Source organism: Salvelinus fontinalis, chromosome 25 (genome assembly GCF_029448725.1).
Source record: "Salvelinus fontinalis isolate EN_2023a chromosome 25, ASM2944872v1, whole genome shotgun sequence".
Taxonomy (NCBI): Eukaryota; Metazoa; Chordata; class Actinopteri; order Salmoniformes; family Salmonidae; genus Salvelinus; species Salvelinus fontinalis.
The window spans coordinates 21,549,690-21,569,280 of record NC_074689.1 but is presented as its reverse complement, the minus strand read 5'-3'; the positions used below and the strand labels follow the sequence as shown (position 1 = coordinate 21,569,280).

Genomic DNA, 19,591 nt, shown 5'->3' with positions numbered 1-19,591 from the left:
GTTGCCCTGTGTCACCAGCAGCGAACCAGAACACTACAGGAAATGCAGTGTGTGTATTTGTTTGTGTGCAATACAAGTCATACAAGTAATACATCCTTCACTAGGTGGCATCATAGTTTAGTTCTCCAATACATTACCCTCTAAATCTACACATTCTCTATTCTTATGTTCTCTAGAAGCAGCTGAGCTGATGGCATCTGATGTAAACCATGTGCAGGCCAGTCATAACTTCCTGTTTTCACAGACAACAGAAAATACCCTCCTCTCCTGGTGGGCCTCTGGTTCTCAAGGGCACACACGCACGTACACTTGCACGCAAACACAAACGACCCAAACCAGGCCCTAAATCAGCGTCTCCAGCCCTTCTCATGTGGTTTTAGAGAAAATAGCCCTATCCTAGATGCTACACAAGCTAAACGTGGCCAATGCTACGTTTGCCCTATACTGCCAGCCATCTTGTGGATAATGAAAGACTTTCAGTCTGTCTGTCTGCATTGGGACAGTGACAGAAACTGAAGCCCGGCCACATGTGTAATTAGCTCTGTTTTCACAGTCATTAAGGCTCAGAGAGAAGATAAATAACTTCATTGTAATTACCAGATAGCAGACAGTAAACCATGGAATAACGGTAAGACTGCTGTCACAAAAAACACTAGATTTTAATCAAAACAGTTCTGTCATTTATTGAAATTTGAATCAATATTTATAGTTTATTTACAGACAAGGTAAAAGTTTTCACTTTCAACTCTCGAAAGCTTTATTTGATTGGTTAGCTATTCAATAGCTGGTCTTACACTTGGTCTTGTAGACTAACTGTGTGAGCTGGTTTTCATTTCAACACAGCCTGGTCTAATAGACTAGACGTAACATAGTAAATGTAAATCCGAGACACTAGCATTAGTATATGTTACGTTTGGTATGGTTACAAAAGACAGAAGCTTACTTAAGGCAAAAAGTAAATCCCAGGGGGGGATGGGTGGGCGTATAATGCAAACATTATCGAATCGCATCACAGACAATTTTAGCTAATTAGCAACTTTAACTACTTACTACTTTTTAGCTACGTTGCATGTTAGCTAACCCTTCCCCTAACCTTAGACCTTTTAGCTAACCCGAACTCGAACTCTTTTAGCTAACCCTAACCCTTTAACCTAACTCCTAACCTTAACCCCTAGCATAACTAAGGTTTGCCAGCTAGCTAATGTTAGCCTACTACCCACCTAGCTAACATTAGCCTCAACAAATTGGAATTCGTAACATACTGTATCATACATTTTTCAAATTCGTAACATATCATACGAAATGGATGATGGGCATCCACAAGTGAATACATACCATACGAAACATAACATATGACACTAAATGTGAGTGTCTCTGATTTAAATATTGAATAAGACGAAATGCTCTGAGACACTATGTTGTTCAACCAGGTAAAGTCTTAAAGCTGCAATATGTAACTTTTTGGGCGACCCGACCAAATTCACATAGAAACGGGAGTTATCGATCGGTCATTATCATTCAAAGCAAAGAAGCAGTAGATATGTTCTATGTGCACTATTTCTATGCTTTCTGTTCTTAAGTTGAGTTTGAGTCTTTTACTTAAATCTTTTTACACCAGCTTCAAACAGCTGAAAATACAACATTTTTGATTATGGTAAATATATTTCCCAGCGATTTAGATGCTACAATGATTCTCTACACTAGACATGCTTGTTTTGTCACAAACTGAAATTAGGCGAACTATTCGATTTTAGTAACCAGGAAATGGCGGAGTGATTTCTGCATAGTGCAGTCTTTATTCTCTTTGGGTCAACACAATTGATTAAGGTGGATGAATCCCGGGTCTCCTGCTGTCCACAAGAGTGTGTTAGCCCTCTGAGCTAAAGCTAACACAAGTCTTTTCAGACAAGGTTACTCATCACACGAGTGTGGATCACTGATCCACTTCCATGGTTTTTGTTGTACGACAATAAGGCTTCGTTCCAAAGATTTCTTCATTAGTCCAACATCAAAAATATTTTAGAAAATAAACAACACATTTACATGTATAGTATATAGCTCAACAAATGCATAGCATTTTTCTTAACAACAAACCGCACTCGTGGTGCTCTGAGAACAAATCAACACAAAGGACAAGAAGGGAGTCAAACTCATGGACTTGATTTCAGTTGTCCAGCTCTTTTAGATCAGTAAGAATGAAAGAAATGAGACAATGAAGTAAAGGAGGCTTCATGAGACTATTGAGACAGCCATGAGGTCCAGATGAGGAACACAGTCCTCCAGGTTCCAGTTCTAAGTCTATGGCCCAGTTCCAATTCCTAGCACCTACCCAAGAAGACGATGGACTATTGTTTCGAGTAGGTCGTAGCAATAGGTTTTGGAATGTCAACAAGTCTGTGGCTTCACTCCTCTCTTTATGGTACACTATCCACCATTTTCTTGTCTCACTTCATCAGTCACTGGGCAACTCATCAGTTACTTCCTGAACTGGCAGGTTGTCATCCTGCTGTGGGGGGTTATGGGTAATGGAGTTCCCTGGAGACGGTGACGGTGAATGACCGACACATTTGGAGGAGGCAGAACTCTGGAACAACGGAGCTCTCTCATTGGCCTGTTCCTGGACGGGGATTCCGAATGCATCATCTGGCCCTTCCTCCTCGTTGCCTAGCGACGTCTGGCTGACGTAGACGACGATGACATCAGCGCTGAAGTTCATAACCTGACCGCTGGAGATGAAGGTGGTGTTATTGTTCCCCGTCACCTGACCTGGCGGAGAGAGTAGCGAGAGAGTGGAGAGAGAGAGATAGAATTAAGGGGTCAGTTTAGGCAGTTAGCCTAGTTAAGAGTCTTGGCATTGTAGTCTCTTTCCCAAAATGGTATCAGGTTTAATTTCACTACCAGAGGTTAAGGGACATAACTAACCAACGCAGAGATCCAAACCTCTTTTGAAATGTGTACAGGGGCCAATGTATGTTATGGTTGTGTAATTATGCAGTAACACACACAAACACAGCATCCTCTACAGCTGTGAAGAAGAAAAAAAATGTGTGTCAGGGGCGAACTCAGATGACTAATAGAGAGTAGGAGTGATGATGACGGTGCACAGTAACCATAGAAAGGTCGTGGTCGGCTGCGGTGCCTTTGACCATAGTCCTGGTCAAGAACATCATAAACATATCATTTAACATCAGGGTTTCAGTGTGACCAGCAGTTTTCATTCTATGTGAAAATGTCAAACTTTATTCAAGGTGCCATTTAGACGTAGAGAAGTATAGTTTGTCATAACATTATTACAGACGCCATGTCCGTCTCACTGCTGAAATAGAATTACTGTTATTCAAGCTGGCATTTAGACGCTTGTATCGTAAGCAATTTACAGCTAATGTAGTATCAAACCCACAACTTACAGCTAATGTAGTATCACGCCCACAACTTACAGCTAATGTAGTATCAAGCCCACAACTTACAGCTAATGTAGTATCACGCCCACAACTTACAGCTAATGTAGTATCAAGCCCACAACTTACAGCTAATGTAGTATCAAACCCACAACTTACAGCTAATGTAGTATCAAGCCCACAACTTACAGCTAATGTAGTATCAAACCCACAACTTACAGCTAATGTAGTATCAAGCCCACAACTTACAGCTAATGTAGTATCAAGCCCACAACTTACAGCTAATGTAGTATCAAGCCCACAACTTACAGCTAATGTAGTATCAAGCCCACAACTTACAGCTAATGTAGTATCAAACCCACAACTTACAGCTAATGTAGTATCAAGCCCACAACTTACAGCTAATGTAGTATCAAACCCACAACTTACAGCTAATGTAGTATCAAGCCCACAACTTACAGCTAATGTAGTATCAAACCCACAACTTACAGCTAATGTAGTATCAAACCCACAACTTACAGCTAATGTAGTATCACGCCCACAACTTACAGCTAATGTAGTATCAAGCCCACAACTTACAGCTAATGTAGTATCAAACCCACAACTTACAGCTAATGTAGTATCAAGCCCACAACTTACAGCTAATGTAGTATCAAGCCCACAACTTACAGCTAATGTAGTATCAAGCCCACAACTTACAGCTAATGTAGTATCAAGCCCACAACTTACAGCTAATGTAGTATCAAGCCCACAACTTACAGCTAATGTAGTTTTAAGCCCACAACTTACAGCTAATGTAGTATCAAGCCCACAACTTACAGCTAATGTAGTATCAAGCCCACAACTTACAGCTAATGTAGTATCAAGCCCACAACTTACAGCTAATGTAGTATCAAGCCCACAACTTACAGCTAATGTAGTATCAAGCCCACAACTTACAGCTAATGTAGTATCAAGCCCACAACTTACAGCTAATGTAGTTTTAAGCCCACAATTTACAGCTAATGTAGTATCAAGCCCACAACTTACAGCTAATGTAGTTTTAAGCCCACAACTTTGAGAGAAGCACGATGCTCCAACCAATTGAGCCATCGGAACAACTCTGGCGTTTGCATTCAAATCAAGAGGAACAAACTGCAATCTTGTCCCTTATTTCCATGTTCATAGTTCACACCGCTGATGGTATTTATAAACCCACCTGGAAAACTACAGACGTCCATGTCTGTTTCTGTCTGCTGCCCATTACAACACCCCCCCCCCCCCTCTCTCCCTCTCTCATATTCCCATGTTAACTCTGTAGAGGTGCAATGAGACAGTCACTCCTCACACCTCATTTACACGAATGCACGCGCACGCGCACATGCACACAAACACACATCATAACATAGTATGTGTCAGTGTCTAGAATCCCATCTGAAATCATTTACTGGCACTGGAATACCAGTCTGGCCAGCCTGGTGTAAAAATGTAATTTCACCACCATCACTAAAACAAACAAACCCCCTGGTGTCTCTGTTAACAGCAGACTGTCTACAGTTGAACTACCCTAGGAGGGCAGATAACATCAACTATGAGAGGGAAATAAAGGAACAGACGTAAACTGATTGTGAAACTTGCTCTGCATCTCATTCTAGTCTAAAGTGGCTTCCTCTCCTCATCTCCTTTCCTTCTGGAGCTGATGTAGTCATGGGGAACACCTGTCTTCGCTCGCTATACTATTTTCACCTATCGTGCAGGTCTACGTCCAGGAGACACAAGGACTTTTGAGATGCAGCCGTCTCTCCGAGGTGTGATCCCATAATTCAGTTATTCCCAAACTGTGGGGTGTGTAATAGTAGTGCATCATTAGTTCCTCTTGTCATATCAGTCATTACATACCTTAGAGAGCTACAGTATTTATAACTTGTCAGACATGTCCAGATCAACTAGCCTATGTCAGCTAAAGTTTTTTTAATTTAGTTTTTTTAAACCATAGATATTGTTCACATTTTTTTGTCACTCAAATAGCACATGAATTCTCTCCACCAACAAGAGGGGTGTGAACAGTTTGTGTCATGAACAGTGCTTCTGCTCATAGAAATACACGTGGCTCTGAGTGAAAAGGTTTGGGAGCCCCCACCATAATTAACCTCTCTGAGCGGGAAGTCCAGTTAATGACATGTTATTACTGCATTATGAGAAATGTGGTTTATTTACTTACTGCTGCTTTGGGCCGTAATTAAAGTATACAGTGATCAACGAGAGTCTGAAAGTGTGTGAGTCTGGGTATTACTCAAGGGGTGTGTATTCAGAGCACATCTTGTTTCAATTAGACCTGTGGTCACTTTGCAAAACCCTGTAGAACTCTGGAACTGGGTAAACAGGAGTGTTGTGGTGGGCAGAGCTCACACTCAGAGAGTTAAACACACACACTCACAACACGGTGTAATCACTGGCTCATCACACACACAGATTCCCATTCCCCTTCCTACTGTGTGTGGTCTTCAAAACAAGCCAGCAGTGTACGATATTAGTAGGAAACCAATATACTTATTTTGGAGGAGCAACAATGTGAAAAGACATTTCTGAAATCTCAGTTACAGTCCTAGCCAAAACAATGTACAATAACCCAGATCCAATAACCCAGTGGATTTATTTATCTTTCCTCTTTAACAATGGTTGGAATGTATAATGACATGTGTACAGTGACTTCAGAAAGTATTCACACCCCTTTAGTTCTTCCACATTTTGTTGCGTTACAGCCTGAATTTAAAATGGACTAAATTGAGATTTTGTGTCACTAATCTACACACAGTACCCCAAAATGTAAAAGTGGAATTTTGTTTGCAGAACATTTTAGAAATTAATTTAAAAAATGAAAAGTTGAAATGTCTTGAGTCAATAAGTATTCAACCCCTTTGTTATGGCAAGACTAAATAAGCTCAGGAGTACAAATGTGCATAACAAATCGCATGGACTCATTCCGCGTTCAATAATATGGTTAACATTATTTTAGAATGACTACCCTCTCTTTGTACCCACACATACAATGATCTGTAAAGTCCCTTAATCAAGTAGTGAATTTCAAGCACAGATTCAACCACAAAGACCAGGGAGGTTGTTCAATGCCATGCAAAGAAGTGCACCGATTGGTAGATGTGTAAAAATTTAAAAAGCTGACGCTGATATCCCTTGGTGAAGCATGGCAAAGTGATTAATTAGGCTTTGGATAGTGTATCATTACACCCAGTCACTACAAAGATACAGGCATCCTTCAAAAATCAGTTGCCGGGGAGGAAGGAAACTGCTCAGGGATTTTCACCATGATGCCAATGGTGATTTTAAAACTGAGGTTGGATCAACAACATTGTGGTAACTCCACAATACTAACCTAAATAGCAGAGTGAAAAGAAGGAAGCCTGTACAAAATACAAATATTCCAAAACATGCATCCTGTCTGCAACAAGGCACTTAAGAAATACTGCAAAAAATGTGGCGAAGAAATGTACTTTTGGTTCCGCATACAAAGCGTTATGTTTGGGGTAAATCCAACAAAACACATCACTGAGTACCACTCTTCGTATTTTTAAGCATGGTGGTGGCTGCATCATGTTATGGGTATGCTTGTCAATGGCAGGGACTAGGAAGATTCTTAGGATAAAAAATAAACGGAATACAGCTATAAGCACAAGCAAAATCCTAGAGGATAACCTGGTTCAGTCTGCTGGCCAACATACACTGGGAGACAAATTCACCTTTCAGCAGGACAATAACCTAAAACAAGGCCAAATCTATACTGGAGTTGCTTACCAAGGCGCATGGAATGTTCCTGAGTGGCCTAGTTACAAATTTTACTTAAGTCAGCTTTAAAATCTATGGTAAGACTTGAAAATGTCTGTCTAGCAATGATCAACAATCAACTTGACAGAGCTTGAAGAATTTAAAAAAGAATAACTGGGCAAATATTGTACAATCCAGGTGTGCACAGCTCTTAGAGACTTACTAAAAAGCCTCACAGCTGTACTTACAAGTATTGACTCATGGGTGTGAATAATTATGTAAATGTATTATTTCTTTATTGGATTTTCAATACATTTGCAAACATTTCTAAAAACATGTTTTACTTTGTCATTATGGGGTATTGTGTGTAGATGGGTGAGAGAAAAAAAAAAATATTTAATCCATTTTGAATTCAGGCTGTAACACAATAAAATGTGGACCAAGCTAAGGGATATGAATACTGTATTTAGCCTTTTTCTTGTAAAAAAGTGTGGCACTGCTGTGCAGTATCTACCTGAGGTGAGTGCTGGTTCCGCAAGTTGGCTCTGGATACAATCAGGGGCACACTCCAGCTCCGAGCCACCAGATAAGAGCTTGTTTCCTCCACTGTCCCTCCAGGAAAGTCCCTGGTCTGGCTCACTGCTGGAGGCCTCAGAGCTCAGCTTGGACTGCTGGTCTCCCACGGTTACAGAGGGGTCAGGAGAGGTTGTGGAGGTTGAAGTGGGTGTGGTGTCTGTGGTGGGGGTGGAGCTTATGCTGTATAGCCCATCCACTTTCCTCTGTGAGCTGTCAATCAGCTTAGCTATGGCCTCTGACCTGGCTGGGGTCAGTGGCAGGTAGAGGTCACATGACGGCATGACGGGGGAAAGGGGGGAGGAGGTGGGAGAGAGGGAGTAGGGGGAGGTATTACAGCTCCTCTCAGAGCTCTTCCCTTGCAAGCCCTCAACCATCTTGGCCCTCTCCCTCCCTCCATCTTTCCTTTCATCCTTCTTTCCATCCCTGCTCTCCCCCTCTCCTCCACAGGAGCAGGTCCCGAGGGTTCCAGGGTTGACGGCCTGACTACAGTCTTCATTCTCTCCTACCTCTAAAGGTTCCCTCACAGACAACACACACACACAGGAGCCAGCCCACAGTGGAGACACACACACACCCTCCTCACACACAGCCTCCTCAGAAACCTCCTCCGCCTCCCCTGACCCCTCACTTCCCATCCCCTCATCCTCCTCCTCCCTCCTCTCCTCCTTCATCTCTTTAATGGGTGGTAGTTTGACCCGGTCACCAGGTATGGCTGTAGGACAGGTGTGTAAAGTTTCTGAGGGGGTGTCAGCAAGGACAATCAAACAGGTTTTCTCACACAGGGTGCAGTTCTGCCCCCCTACCCCACCTCCTTCACCCCCACTGTGGTAGAGAGGGGCCAGAGTCTCCTGGAGAGAAACACAGACAGATAGGTTAGTCTGAGAGCCGTTGAATGTTTTATTTAGTCTACTGTTTATGCATGTCATCTCTGCCACTAAAAAAAAAAGAGTCTACCCTACCTGCTGTATCCTGGTCCTTTTCAGATTCTGGACACATAATCGCAAATTCACTGTAAGACATAAGAGGATGACAGTCATTCATTTCAGATACATTTTATGCCAAGAAATATTTCTATTAAAAAAATGATTCTCTCAAGAATACTGTCCTCTGCAACAAATTCAACCTGGGTAGACATAACATAGTAAATGTAAATCTGTCTCCCTTCAATTAGTATCATATGTTACGTTTAGTATGGTATGTATTCATTTATGGATGTCCATCATCCATTTCGTATGATATGTTACGAATTCCAATTTGTTGTGGCTAACGTTAGCTAGGGGTTAAGATTAGGGTTAAGGTTAGGATTAGGAGTTAAAGGCTTAAAGTTAGCTAACATGCTAAGTAGTTGCTAATTAGCTCAAATGCTAAAGTTGTCCGTGATGAGATTCAAACACAAAACTTTTGGGTTGCTAGATGTTCACATTATATGCCCACCTATCCACCCCAACCGTGGGTGTCCAGGATTTACGTTTACTATGGTACGTTTAGTCTATGAGACAAGGCAGACAAATTTAATCTCTCACTCGAGTACCTGAGAGTAGTTTGAGTTTGTCCTTGTAGCAGAAGAGCAGGAGGATGAGGAGACAGAGGACAGTGATGACTGACAGAATACACACTAGGACCCAGGAGGAGGTAGAGGAACCAGAGAGATGGGGTCCACAGACAGCATCAGTCTGGTCGCTCCCAGTCTTCTGGTCACTCTTCCCCAGGCCTTTACAACTGGAAGGAGAAAACACCCAAGGACACATGGTCATTACTTCTGTTCTATAGTAACTCAGGCATTCTCTCTCTTCTCTCTTTCCCTCTCTCGCTCTGCTCTCTTTCTCTCCTTCCCTCTCTCTCTGTTCTCTTGGTTGACCACAGAGTCAGGCAGTGGTAGAAGCTGCTCTGTGTTCCAGTGGAAGTGGTGCAGCATTAGTCAGAACAGCGGTGTGGTGGAGCTTTGAGCGCCTGTAGAACCCTGTTCCTGCCTCACTGAATGGGACACGCTGGACTGAAGAGGAGCGCCCTGGGGAAAAGACAGTGTATGAAGGGACACGGTATAGGTGTGTGTTAACTCACTTGGTCCACTGTCTGCATGGTTCTATAGAGGTGTTGGGAGAGAAATATCCTCTCTTGCACGCAACACAAGATCTCCTGCCCGCCTCTGAGTTTAAAACACACATGACAGAGAAGAGTGAAAAACTGGACTGCTGACAACAGTGCCAACACAGAAGTGTGTGTGTGTGCCTGCATGTGTGTGGATATGTATGCCAGTGTGTGTGTGTGTGTGTGTGTGTGTGTGTGTGTGTGTGTGTGTGTGTGTGTGTGTGTGTGTGTGTGTGTGTGTGTGTGTGTGTGTGTGTGTGTGTGTGTGTGTGTGTGTGTGTGTGTGTGTGTGTGTGTGTGTGTGTGTGTGTGTGTGTGTGTGTATGTCTCTCTCACCAGTGTCAGTCTCCAGTCCATATCCTGGACCACAGGTAGGAATCTTCTCACAGAACTCACAGTTGATAGGAGAACACTCTAGACCAGGTTGACATTGACAGGGTACCGCAGCCTGGGGGTTACTGGGCCTCTCACGGTTAAAACCTTTACCTGGGGTTCACAAACAGGTCATGGGTTAGTGGTTAACCAAAGCAAACACCACAGACATCAGCATCTCTAAAAGCCTTTGCTAAAATATATAGAAAACAACGCTTCAGCAATAGACTTAAAGTCATCCATCCAACTAGACTAGACTCCAGTCGCCTACTGACCTGTGTCACAGAACTTCTGTGGCAGACACTTGGTCTCGTTGGTCCAGTCAGGCTGGTACTCATCACGACCACACTGACGACACTTGGTGTCAGAGTACCCAGAACACTCTGCAAACACATAGGACCCTGGGGAGTGGGGAAGAGCGAGAGGGTTAGACTGGCCACAGGTTAATACACCAACGTTGAATTGATCTACTGGGGTAAGAGAAAGCGGAAGAGGCTAAAATAGATACATTTCCGTCACGCTTAGAGATGGACAGTTATTTGGGGATTAGGGCATGTGTAGGGTGTGTACACATGTGTATGTAGTGCAGCAAGTCAGTTCCTCTTTGACATCCTTCCTCATTTATTTTCAGGAAAAATGAAACATGGCAGTTTCTTTCTTCCATGCATATGACGGCTCTCTGCTAAAGCCCAGACAACTGGTTCTGTAGAGTGGTAATATTGGGTGTTAATGGCCATTCATGTATTTCTCTGGTTTAGTTTACCTGGTTCACACCTCCTGCAGCATCTCTTGTCTTTGAGGTACTGCTGCTGGGTACAGGTGGGTCTGGAGAGGGCTCTCTGGAAGACAAAACACAGACCACTATGGCTAATCTGGTTGTGTCAAGGCCTAAAACAATTATTGGCAGGTGACAGTAAATTTAAACAAAATGTCATTCATTCATTTATTTATTCACCATACAAAAAGAAAACGCATGGAGAAAAACATCTGGTTAAATAGGGTGGTTTTCGGACATGTGAAAAATGACATGTGAAAAATGACATGTGAGGTGAAAACGGGTTATTCTCCTCACATATAAAAAGTGGACTTCAATACATGTGAACAACTGACTTCACGTGTCTCTTTTCATATGTGAACATTTCTGCTCAACATGTGAAAACAGCTATTTCACATGTGAAAATGCTAATTTATCATGTGTGATTTTTGTAAGGGTCATTCATTAATTTGTAGACATGAGATATAAGTCTATCAATACGACTAAACAGTGGATGTAGGAGGAAAAGAGAAGAGGTTTGCCCAACTCTTTCCTGTCGTTTGAAACAAAGACAGAAAGAAACAGAAAACATTCTGTTGACAGTGAGAATGTGAGAATGTTTGCAGTGGAATGAATCCACTGCAAACATTCTCACATTCTCACTGTCAACAGAACGCATTTTGGAATAAAACATTACTTGAATAAAACTTTGTTCTAATGATTTGATTCCAAACTGTTCTAACGACCAAGCCCTTTTAAACAAAACCATAAAATACAAATAGTGCCCACCTCAGCAGAGCATACTGGCATTGTAGTAGTCACCATTTACATTTACATTTAAGTCATTTAGCAGACGCTCTTATCCAGAGCGACTTACAAGTACATACATTCATACTTCATACTGGCCCCCCGTGGGAATCGAACCCACAAACCTGGCGTTGCAAGCGCCATGCTCTACCAACTGAGCCACACGGGGCCCTGAGTGGATACTAGGCTGTGGAGGGAGGGTGGTCGCCTCAGTGGCTCGTTGAAGCTTGGTGTACAGATGTAGGATCTTAATTTGATCACCCTGTTGCAGGATAACTTTCCTTTTACAACTTTCCAGTTAAATTTGAAACTTGTAGTGTACAGTGCATTCGGAACGTATTCAGACCCCTTCTATTTTGCTACATTACAACCTTATTCTAAAATGGATTAAATAAACGTCCTCAATCTACACACAATACCCAATAATGACAAATATATATTTTTTGGCAATTTAAAAATAAATAAACAGAAACACTTTATTTACATTTACAAGTACTCAAACCCTTTGCTACGAGACTCAAAATTGAGCTCAGGTGCATCTTGTTTTCACTGATGTGTTTCTACAACTTGATTGGAGTCCAACTGTGGTATATTCAATTGATTGGACATGATTTGGAAAGGCACACACCTGTCTGTATAAGATCCCACAGTTTACAGTGCATGTCAGAGCAAAAACCAAGCCATGAGATCGAAGGAATTGCCTGTAGAGCTTCAAGACAGGATTGTGATGAGGCACAGATCTGGGGAAGGGTACCAAAACATTTCTGCAGCATTGAAGGTCCCCAAAAACACAGTGGCCTCCATCATTCTTAAATGGAAGAAGGTGACCAATAACTTGATGGTCACTCTGACAGAGCTCCAGAGTTCCTCTGTGGAGATGGGAGAACCTTCCAGAAGGACAACCATCTCTGCAGCACTCCACCAATCAGGGCTTTATGGTAGATTAGCTAGACAGAAGGCACTCCTTAGTAAAAGGCACATGACAGCACGCTTGGAGTTAGCCAAAAGGCACCTAAAGAACTCTCAGACCATGAGAAACAAGATTCTCTGCTCTGATGAAACCAAGATTGAACTCTTTGCGTCAAGTCCGGAGGAAACCTGGCACCATCCCTATGGTGAAGCATGGTGGTGGCAGCACCATGCTGTGGAGATGTTTTTCAGTGGCAGGGACTGGGAGACTAGTGAGGATCGAGGGAAAGATGAACATAGCAAAGTACAGAGAGATCCTTGATGAAAACCAGCTCCAGAGCGCTCAGGACCTCAGACTGTGGTGAAGGTTCACCTTCCAACAAGACAACGCCCCTAATCACACAGCCAAGACAACGCAAGAGTGGCTTCTGAATGTCCTTGAGTGGCCCAGCCAGAGCTCGGACTTGAACCCAATCGAACATCTTTGAAGAGTGAAGAGACCTGAAAATAGCTGTGCAGCGATGCTCCCCATCCAACCCGACAGAGCTTGAGAGGATCTGCAGAGAAGAATGGGAGAAACTCCCAAAATACAGGTGTGTCAAGCTTGTTGCATCATACCCAAGAAGAATCAAGAATGTAATCGCAACCTAGCTAAAATTAAGATCCTACATCTGTGTAATAGACACTTAAAACATGAGTCTCTCTACTGTGAACACTGATCGTGCTGTGGTCTACCCACCCACTGCTGTTGGCAGGGGTGCAATGGTAAGCTAATACAATACCCCTCACCACAAACACACATATGCATGTACCCCCCCAGCCAGTGTTCTGAATTACAGAATAATACTGTTATGAGAGAAAATATGCTGAACCAAAAGTTTCTTTGTGAAGGAATAGAACTAACAAAAACACCTAATTCTCCATTTATATAAACCTTCAAACACCACAGGCACAGAATGCTTCTGCCTAGTATTACTAACCCCCATCCTAGATAATCTTACAGTAGCTCTACTTTACTGTCACATGGTACAACTCTTGCCCCTCTCCATCCCTCCCTCTGCTGTCTGTGCCCCCATGCCAGGTCTGTCCCCCAATCACAGACTACAGAAATGCATCTAAAGCTTTTCTCATTCAGGTTTTTATTGTTACCCACCAATTAAACAAAAACAAAGTCTGTAGCCACGTCTTAAGCTGCAACCCAGAACAAACCAGCTTTCTGCGACCAACCCTTTGAAACCCCCCACTGATACGGTTTTAGTCCGTGTGTCTGTAGTGCCAGAGATCCCAACCAGTTTAATTACTTCCACAGTGTCTCACATTAGTCATTGTTTTGCTTTTAATGATGAATGCCATTCATAGTTGTGACCACAGTCATAATGATCAACATGTGTTAAAGGAGACAAGCTGACTGAGATCAGAGCAATGCTGCCATGCATCAACTTACAGCTGTTGGAGAAGGACACATTTCCCATACATGGAAGAAGAAGGTGGGTGATTAATGGAGCAGTACTTCTGATGGCTCAGCATGGTGCTGGAAACACTATAGTTGTGGGTTTGATTCCTGGATGGGCCATACATAGATAGGCCTTTAATACTACAGGGTTTCCCAAACTCGGTCCTCTGGACCCCAAGGGGTGCATGTTTTGGTTTTTGTCCTAGCACTACACAGCTGATTCAAATCAACTAATCATCAACCTTTGATAATTTGAAAAAGTTGTGTAGTGTTAGCAAAAAACAAAATGTGCATGCCTTGGGGTCCCGAGGACCAAGTTTTGGAAACGCTGCCTTACTGTATAACTGTCATGGATCAATGTTTCAGAGATGAGGGAAGGATATGCAGGAAGGGTGTGAGGGAAGAAGGCATGTTGAGATTATTGACACCCAACCGTCACAGACAGTATTGCTCAATGACAGATTTGGGCGAAAGGGGACAGGAAACCAAAAGAATGCTGGGAATCGTATTTCAGTTTCCTCTGCCTCCGAACATCAGGCCATAATTGAGACGTTGCTGCAATATGTTTTAATTCTCTAAATATATAAGAGCATGGCTGGATCCACCCTAAATGATTACAGGCTAGACTAGAGAAAGGCCAGGATGTTACATAGGCTCCTCTAACCTCCATCCATTCTAACTTTATCTGAGAGTGCAACTACAGTCAGTTCTGTTACATACAAACAGTGGTTCCCAAACTGTGTTTGTGTGTGCTGTGAACCATCACAAGCTTAAAAAGAAGAGATACACAACGTAGAACACCAAATAATGCACGCAGAGCAGAATTAGGCCGATACCCGCTAATTATCAAAATCCAGAAAACAGCCGTAAAATTCTACAACCGCCTAAAATTCTACAACCGCCTAAAAGGTAGCGATTCCCAAATATTCCATAAAGCCATCACCTACAGAGAGATGAACCTGGAGAAGAGTCCCCTAAGCAAGCTGGTCCTGGGGCTCTGTTCACAAACACACCCCACAGAGCCCCAGGACAGCAACACAATTAGACCCAACCAAATCATGAGAAAACAAAAAGATAATTACTTGACACATTGGAAAGAATTAACAAAAAAACTGAGAAAACTAGAATGCTATTTGGCCTTAAACAGAGAGTACACCCTGGCAGAAAACCTGACCACTGTGACTGACCCAAGTTTAAGGAAATATTTGACTATGTACAGACTCAGTGAGCATAGTCTTGCTATTGAGAAAGGCCGCCGTAGGCAGACCTGGCTCTCAAGAGAAGACAGGCTATGTGCACACTGCCCACAAAATGAGGTGGAAACTGAGATGCACTTCCTAACCTCCTGCCCAATGTATGACCATATTAGAGACACATATTTCCATCAGATTACACAGATCCAAAGAATTCCAAAACAAACCCGATAAACTCCCATATCTATTGGGTGAAATACCACAGTGTGCCATCACAGCAGCAATATTTGTGACATGTTGCCACAAGTAAAGGTCAACCAGTGAAGAACAAACACCATTGTAAATACAACCCATATTTATGCTTATTTTCCCCTTTGTACTTTAATCATTTGTACATCGTTACAACACTGTATATATACATACTATGACATTTATAATGTTTTTATTCTTTTGGAACTTCTGTGAGTGTAATGTTTCCTGTTCATTTTTACTGTTAATTTCACTTTTGTATATTATCTACTTCACTTGCTTTGGCAATGTTAACATATGTGTCCCATGCCAAAGCCCCTTGAATTGAAATAGAGAGAGAGATAGAGAGAAAGGAAGAGAGTGTGCGATAGAGAGAGACCTGGATCTCAAAGAAGACAGGCTATGTGCACACTGCCCACAAAACGAGGTAAAAACTGAGCTGCACTTCTTACCCTCCTGCCAAATGTATGACCATATTAGAGACACATATTTCCCTCAGATTACACAGACCCACAAAGAATTTGAACACAAATCCAACTTTGATAAATTTGCATATCCATTAGATGAAATATCACACAGGGTGCCATCACAGCAGCAAGATGTGTGACCTGTTGCCACAATACATTTTTTCCCTTTTGTAGTTTAACTATTTACACATCGTTACAACACTGTTCATAGCCATAATATGACTTTTGAAATGTCTCTATTCCTTTGAAACTTTTGTGAGTTTAATGTTTACTGTTCATTTTTATTGTTTATTTCACTTTTGTTTATCATCTATTTCACTTGATTTGGCAATGTAAACATATATTTCCCATGCCAATAAAGCTATTTGAATTGAAATTAATTCAGAGTGAGAGGAAGAGAGAGAGAGGGGGAGAGAGGGATAGAAAGAGAAAGATGAGTGACCGACTGAGTGTGCATGTGTGAATGAGTGAGTGAGTGAGTGAGATAGAGGACTAGAGAAAGAGTGTGTGACAGTTCTCACAACCAGTAGCACCTGTAAAATACTATCTTTATTTGTTTGTGTATGAGAGGGGGGGGGGGGCTGCAATCCCTGTTCCCATCATCTTCTCTGACATGAGATACATTCCAGACTTTCTCAGATTTGCATAACCGCCACCCCAAACTCTGACATCGGGCCAAGAACAACCTCCCCCACATTAATGATTTAACACCTGGGTATTTGTAGACTACAGATTAAAATCTAAGTACTCTGTGAATTATTGCATGATAATCTCATGTCCATTCATGTTACTAACACGGGATATAAATTATATGCAATGACTTATAAACAGTTGACTTATGGTTAACATATGTAACAATGGTTTATTGCCCTTTATAAACAGATCTCCATCTAAAGTACTGTCTGCCGCTGGACGTGGGCAGTAGTAGACTGTATGTCTGTCTGTCTGTCATCGAAGCACCACCGCAACGCCTTATATTTTACCACGAACTCCGCAGCAGAAGTGAACTCCTTCGTCCGCTGCTCTTTAGCACGCACGAGGTTCCAATAAATCACGTTTTGCGGGGGAAGTTGTGAAGTACCAGGGAAACTGTGAAGCGTGCTGTACCCTATTGCGTGATTGTGTTTATGAGTCTGTTATTAAAGAATGTGAAACAATGTGTATGTTTAATGCTTTTCATTAAATCATGTACGGCTATAATTATTGTATATAAATGATTAAAGGAATGGAAACATTGTGATTTTAGAGTGCGGAACGGCTTGCTGGGGAACTCATTTAAACTTGTCATAAGGCTGATGGCTAAAAAAACAGCCTGTACTATATCTAGATTCTACAATATATTTTCATTAAAAAATATATATTTTCTCCCCAAATAGAAGGTATATTTATCACGGTCCACAACTTGGTTGGTTTCTTCCTCTGTCACTTTGTCAGGTTAAGACTTGTCCTACAGGAGTGAGAATGAGGCAACACCTGGGCTAATCCAGTTAGTATAGTAGTAGACACTTAGCGTGCAGATACTGTAGACACTTAGCGTTTGCCTGCACATTAGACAAAACATAAATGACTGAATGAATACTAGTGTTTGGTATTGCATAAAAGCCTGACAATTGTCTAGCATAAGAAGAGAGTCATTACAATAGAAAATATGACTAGAAATGTATGTTTTGATAACAACGAGCATTGCCATTAAAAAGATGGACATGTGCAACTCAGTGAAAGTCGTATACAGTTGAGGACAAATAGGCTGAAATTAAAAAAAAACGTTTGGTGTTCACTTGTGTTTAAATTCCAACTGCACAGGACACCACTCACTTCAAAGTCAAAAAATGTCATGTACTAAATTATTCATGCGCTCCATTGTAAAGTGCAAGGTAGCCCAATACTGGACTAAAGGAGCCTAAAGTTACTCCTTATTTTCCAAGAACCTTACATGTTTCGTTTAGAGGCGAATTGGCTCTGGCAGCTAAAACAGCCAAACTCTCCATCTAAACTTGAATCGATTCTCAGTAAGGTTCTAGAAACATAAAGCCCTTTACTTTCATATCAGATCAAAATAATTTCACAAATGCAAAATACACACTTACTGTACACTGTTTTAACACAGTTTCAGCCAACAGTTATTTTCAGGGACAACACTTTGTGGCATGTCCGACTTCCTCACAGGTGTTTGGAAACGCAGATAGTCCTAGCTAATTAGTACAGGTAGTCTACTCTGTCTTCCCTCTTTTTTCTGTAAACAAGCGCTGTAACATGGGAATATGGCCATGTGGGAACCTTAACCCGATACAGGTGTGTAGTAATTTAAGCTTTTTTTATTTATTATTATTTCTGGCTGATATGAAAGATATGTTCCTTACGTTTCCAATACCGTACCGCAAGCAATGCGTGTTAACGTTTAGATCAAGTGTCGGGGCTCTTAACAAAACTTCACTGGCCAGAAGATACCTTAATCAATTAGGTGCTAAAGGTAGTTAGCGTATATGAATGGGGTAAGTGCAAAGGTACCAATGTACATGAAAGCAACTGTAGGTCCTGCATTTCTCAATGGAATATCTGACATGCAGCATATTGCTCAGACAGTTGCAACACCAACCCGTAGGATGGGGAGAAGGAGAGAAGAGAACACGTCCTAAATCCCCTAGACAAACCCACATGATCCTGATTTACAGTAACAAGACAACGCCCCCACAACACATTCACAACACATTGGAGCCGAAACGTGAACGTCCGGTAAATACAACCTTAAGGCCAGCAAGAGTGCATTCAGCTGTCCTTTACAGGGACCGGTAGAGGGCCGGGGGTGCTTGGTCACGACCCAAACATAAATGTTTCCACTTGATGCTCAAGCGTGTCTGTTTTCTACCAACTCTTCCAGAGCAATAACAATGGCTAGACGAAGACCTATTCTACATCTAGAGAAAACTCTATACATCCACTAAATACAACTATTATCTATATAAAGCACTTTTTATCTATGTATTGAGTTTTTTGAGTAGCCTATGACTTACCTGTGCGCACAGATTGAGAACCAGATGGGTGACCCAGCCTTGAAATATCCAACTGGTAGGGAAGTGAACTCTCATCTCTCCTCCTTAGAGACACAAATCAGGGAAGACAAGAAATCCAATTGTCTTGTACAGATTTAGGATGATCGATATCAAAGGAACCGGTACGGTTTTTGTCGGTAATTATAGGGATTTTGGGGGATACAGTGTGGAGCCTCCAGACCTGTCTGGCATTCTCGCTTCGCATGCCCGGTAATGCACGCTCTGCTCTCCTCTAATATCACCCACGCGCTCTAGAGTGAGCAGCCTCCGGTGAAAACACAGTAAATTTACTAGCACTACGGGAGAGAGAGCTGGGGAAGATCCCGCCCCTCTGACCTTCTCCTCCAATGGCTTTTGAGGAGACGAGGAGAGAGGACGCGAGGAGCATGCAGTTGAGATTCTCTCGTCGTCTAAACTCCACCCTCCCCATTGAATACAATAATCCGTGTGTGTGTTGATTGCCTCAGACATACTGCAAGTGTTCAATGGTTTGAGTCTCACACCTAAAGTAGACCC

General features: G+C 42.2%; 1 protein-coding gene across 1 annotated transcript; it reads right to left on the bottom strand.

Annotated features, from left to right (window-relative positions):
• Positions 1-670: 670 nt before the first annotated feature.
• On the bottom strand, positions 671-19,331 carry tnfrsf11a (tumor necrosis factor receptor superfamily, member 11a, NFKB activator). The gene is made up of 9 exons (XM_055881608.1): positions 19,037-19,331; positions 10,957-11,032; positions 10,469-10,594; positions 10,158-10,307; positions 9,795-9,879; positions 9,265-9,452; positions 8,693-8,742; positions 7,672-8,581; positions 671-2,766 (listed from the first exon to the last, which is right to left on the bottom strand). Exons 1-9 carry the CDS (start codon positions 19,109-19,111, stop codon positions 2,453-2,455), a joined length of 1,974 nt encoding a protein of 657 aa, XP_055737583.1. The 5' UTR covers positions 19,112-19,331; the 3' UTR covers positions 671-2,452.
• Positions 19,332-19,591: the final 260 nt, after the last annotated feature.

What these genes read in the sequence shown, in the direction of transcription:
- tnfrsf11a (XM_055881608.1), bottom strand. Translation starts at nt 19,111, where the DNA reads ATGAGAGTTCACTTCCCTACCAGTTGGATATTTCAAGGCTGGGTCACC. An exon ending in ACAGAAGTTCTGTGACACAG is followed by an intron (nt 10,308 to 10,468) that starts GTCAGTAGGCGA and finishes TGTGAACCCCAG; the next exon opens with GTAAAGGTTTTAACCGTGAG. An exon ending in TGGACTGGAGACTGACACTG is followed by an intron (nt 9,880 to 10,157) that starts GTGAGAGAGACA and finishes TTTTAAACTCAG; the next exon opens with AGGCGGGCAGGAGATCTTGT.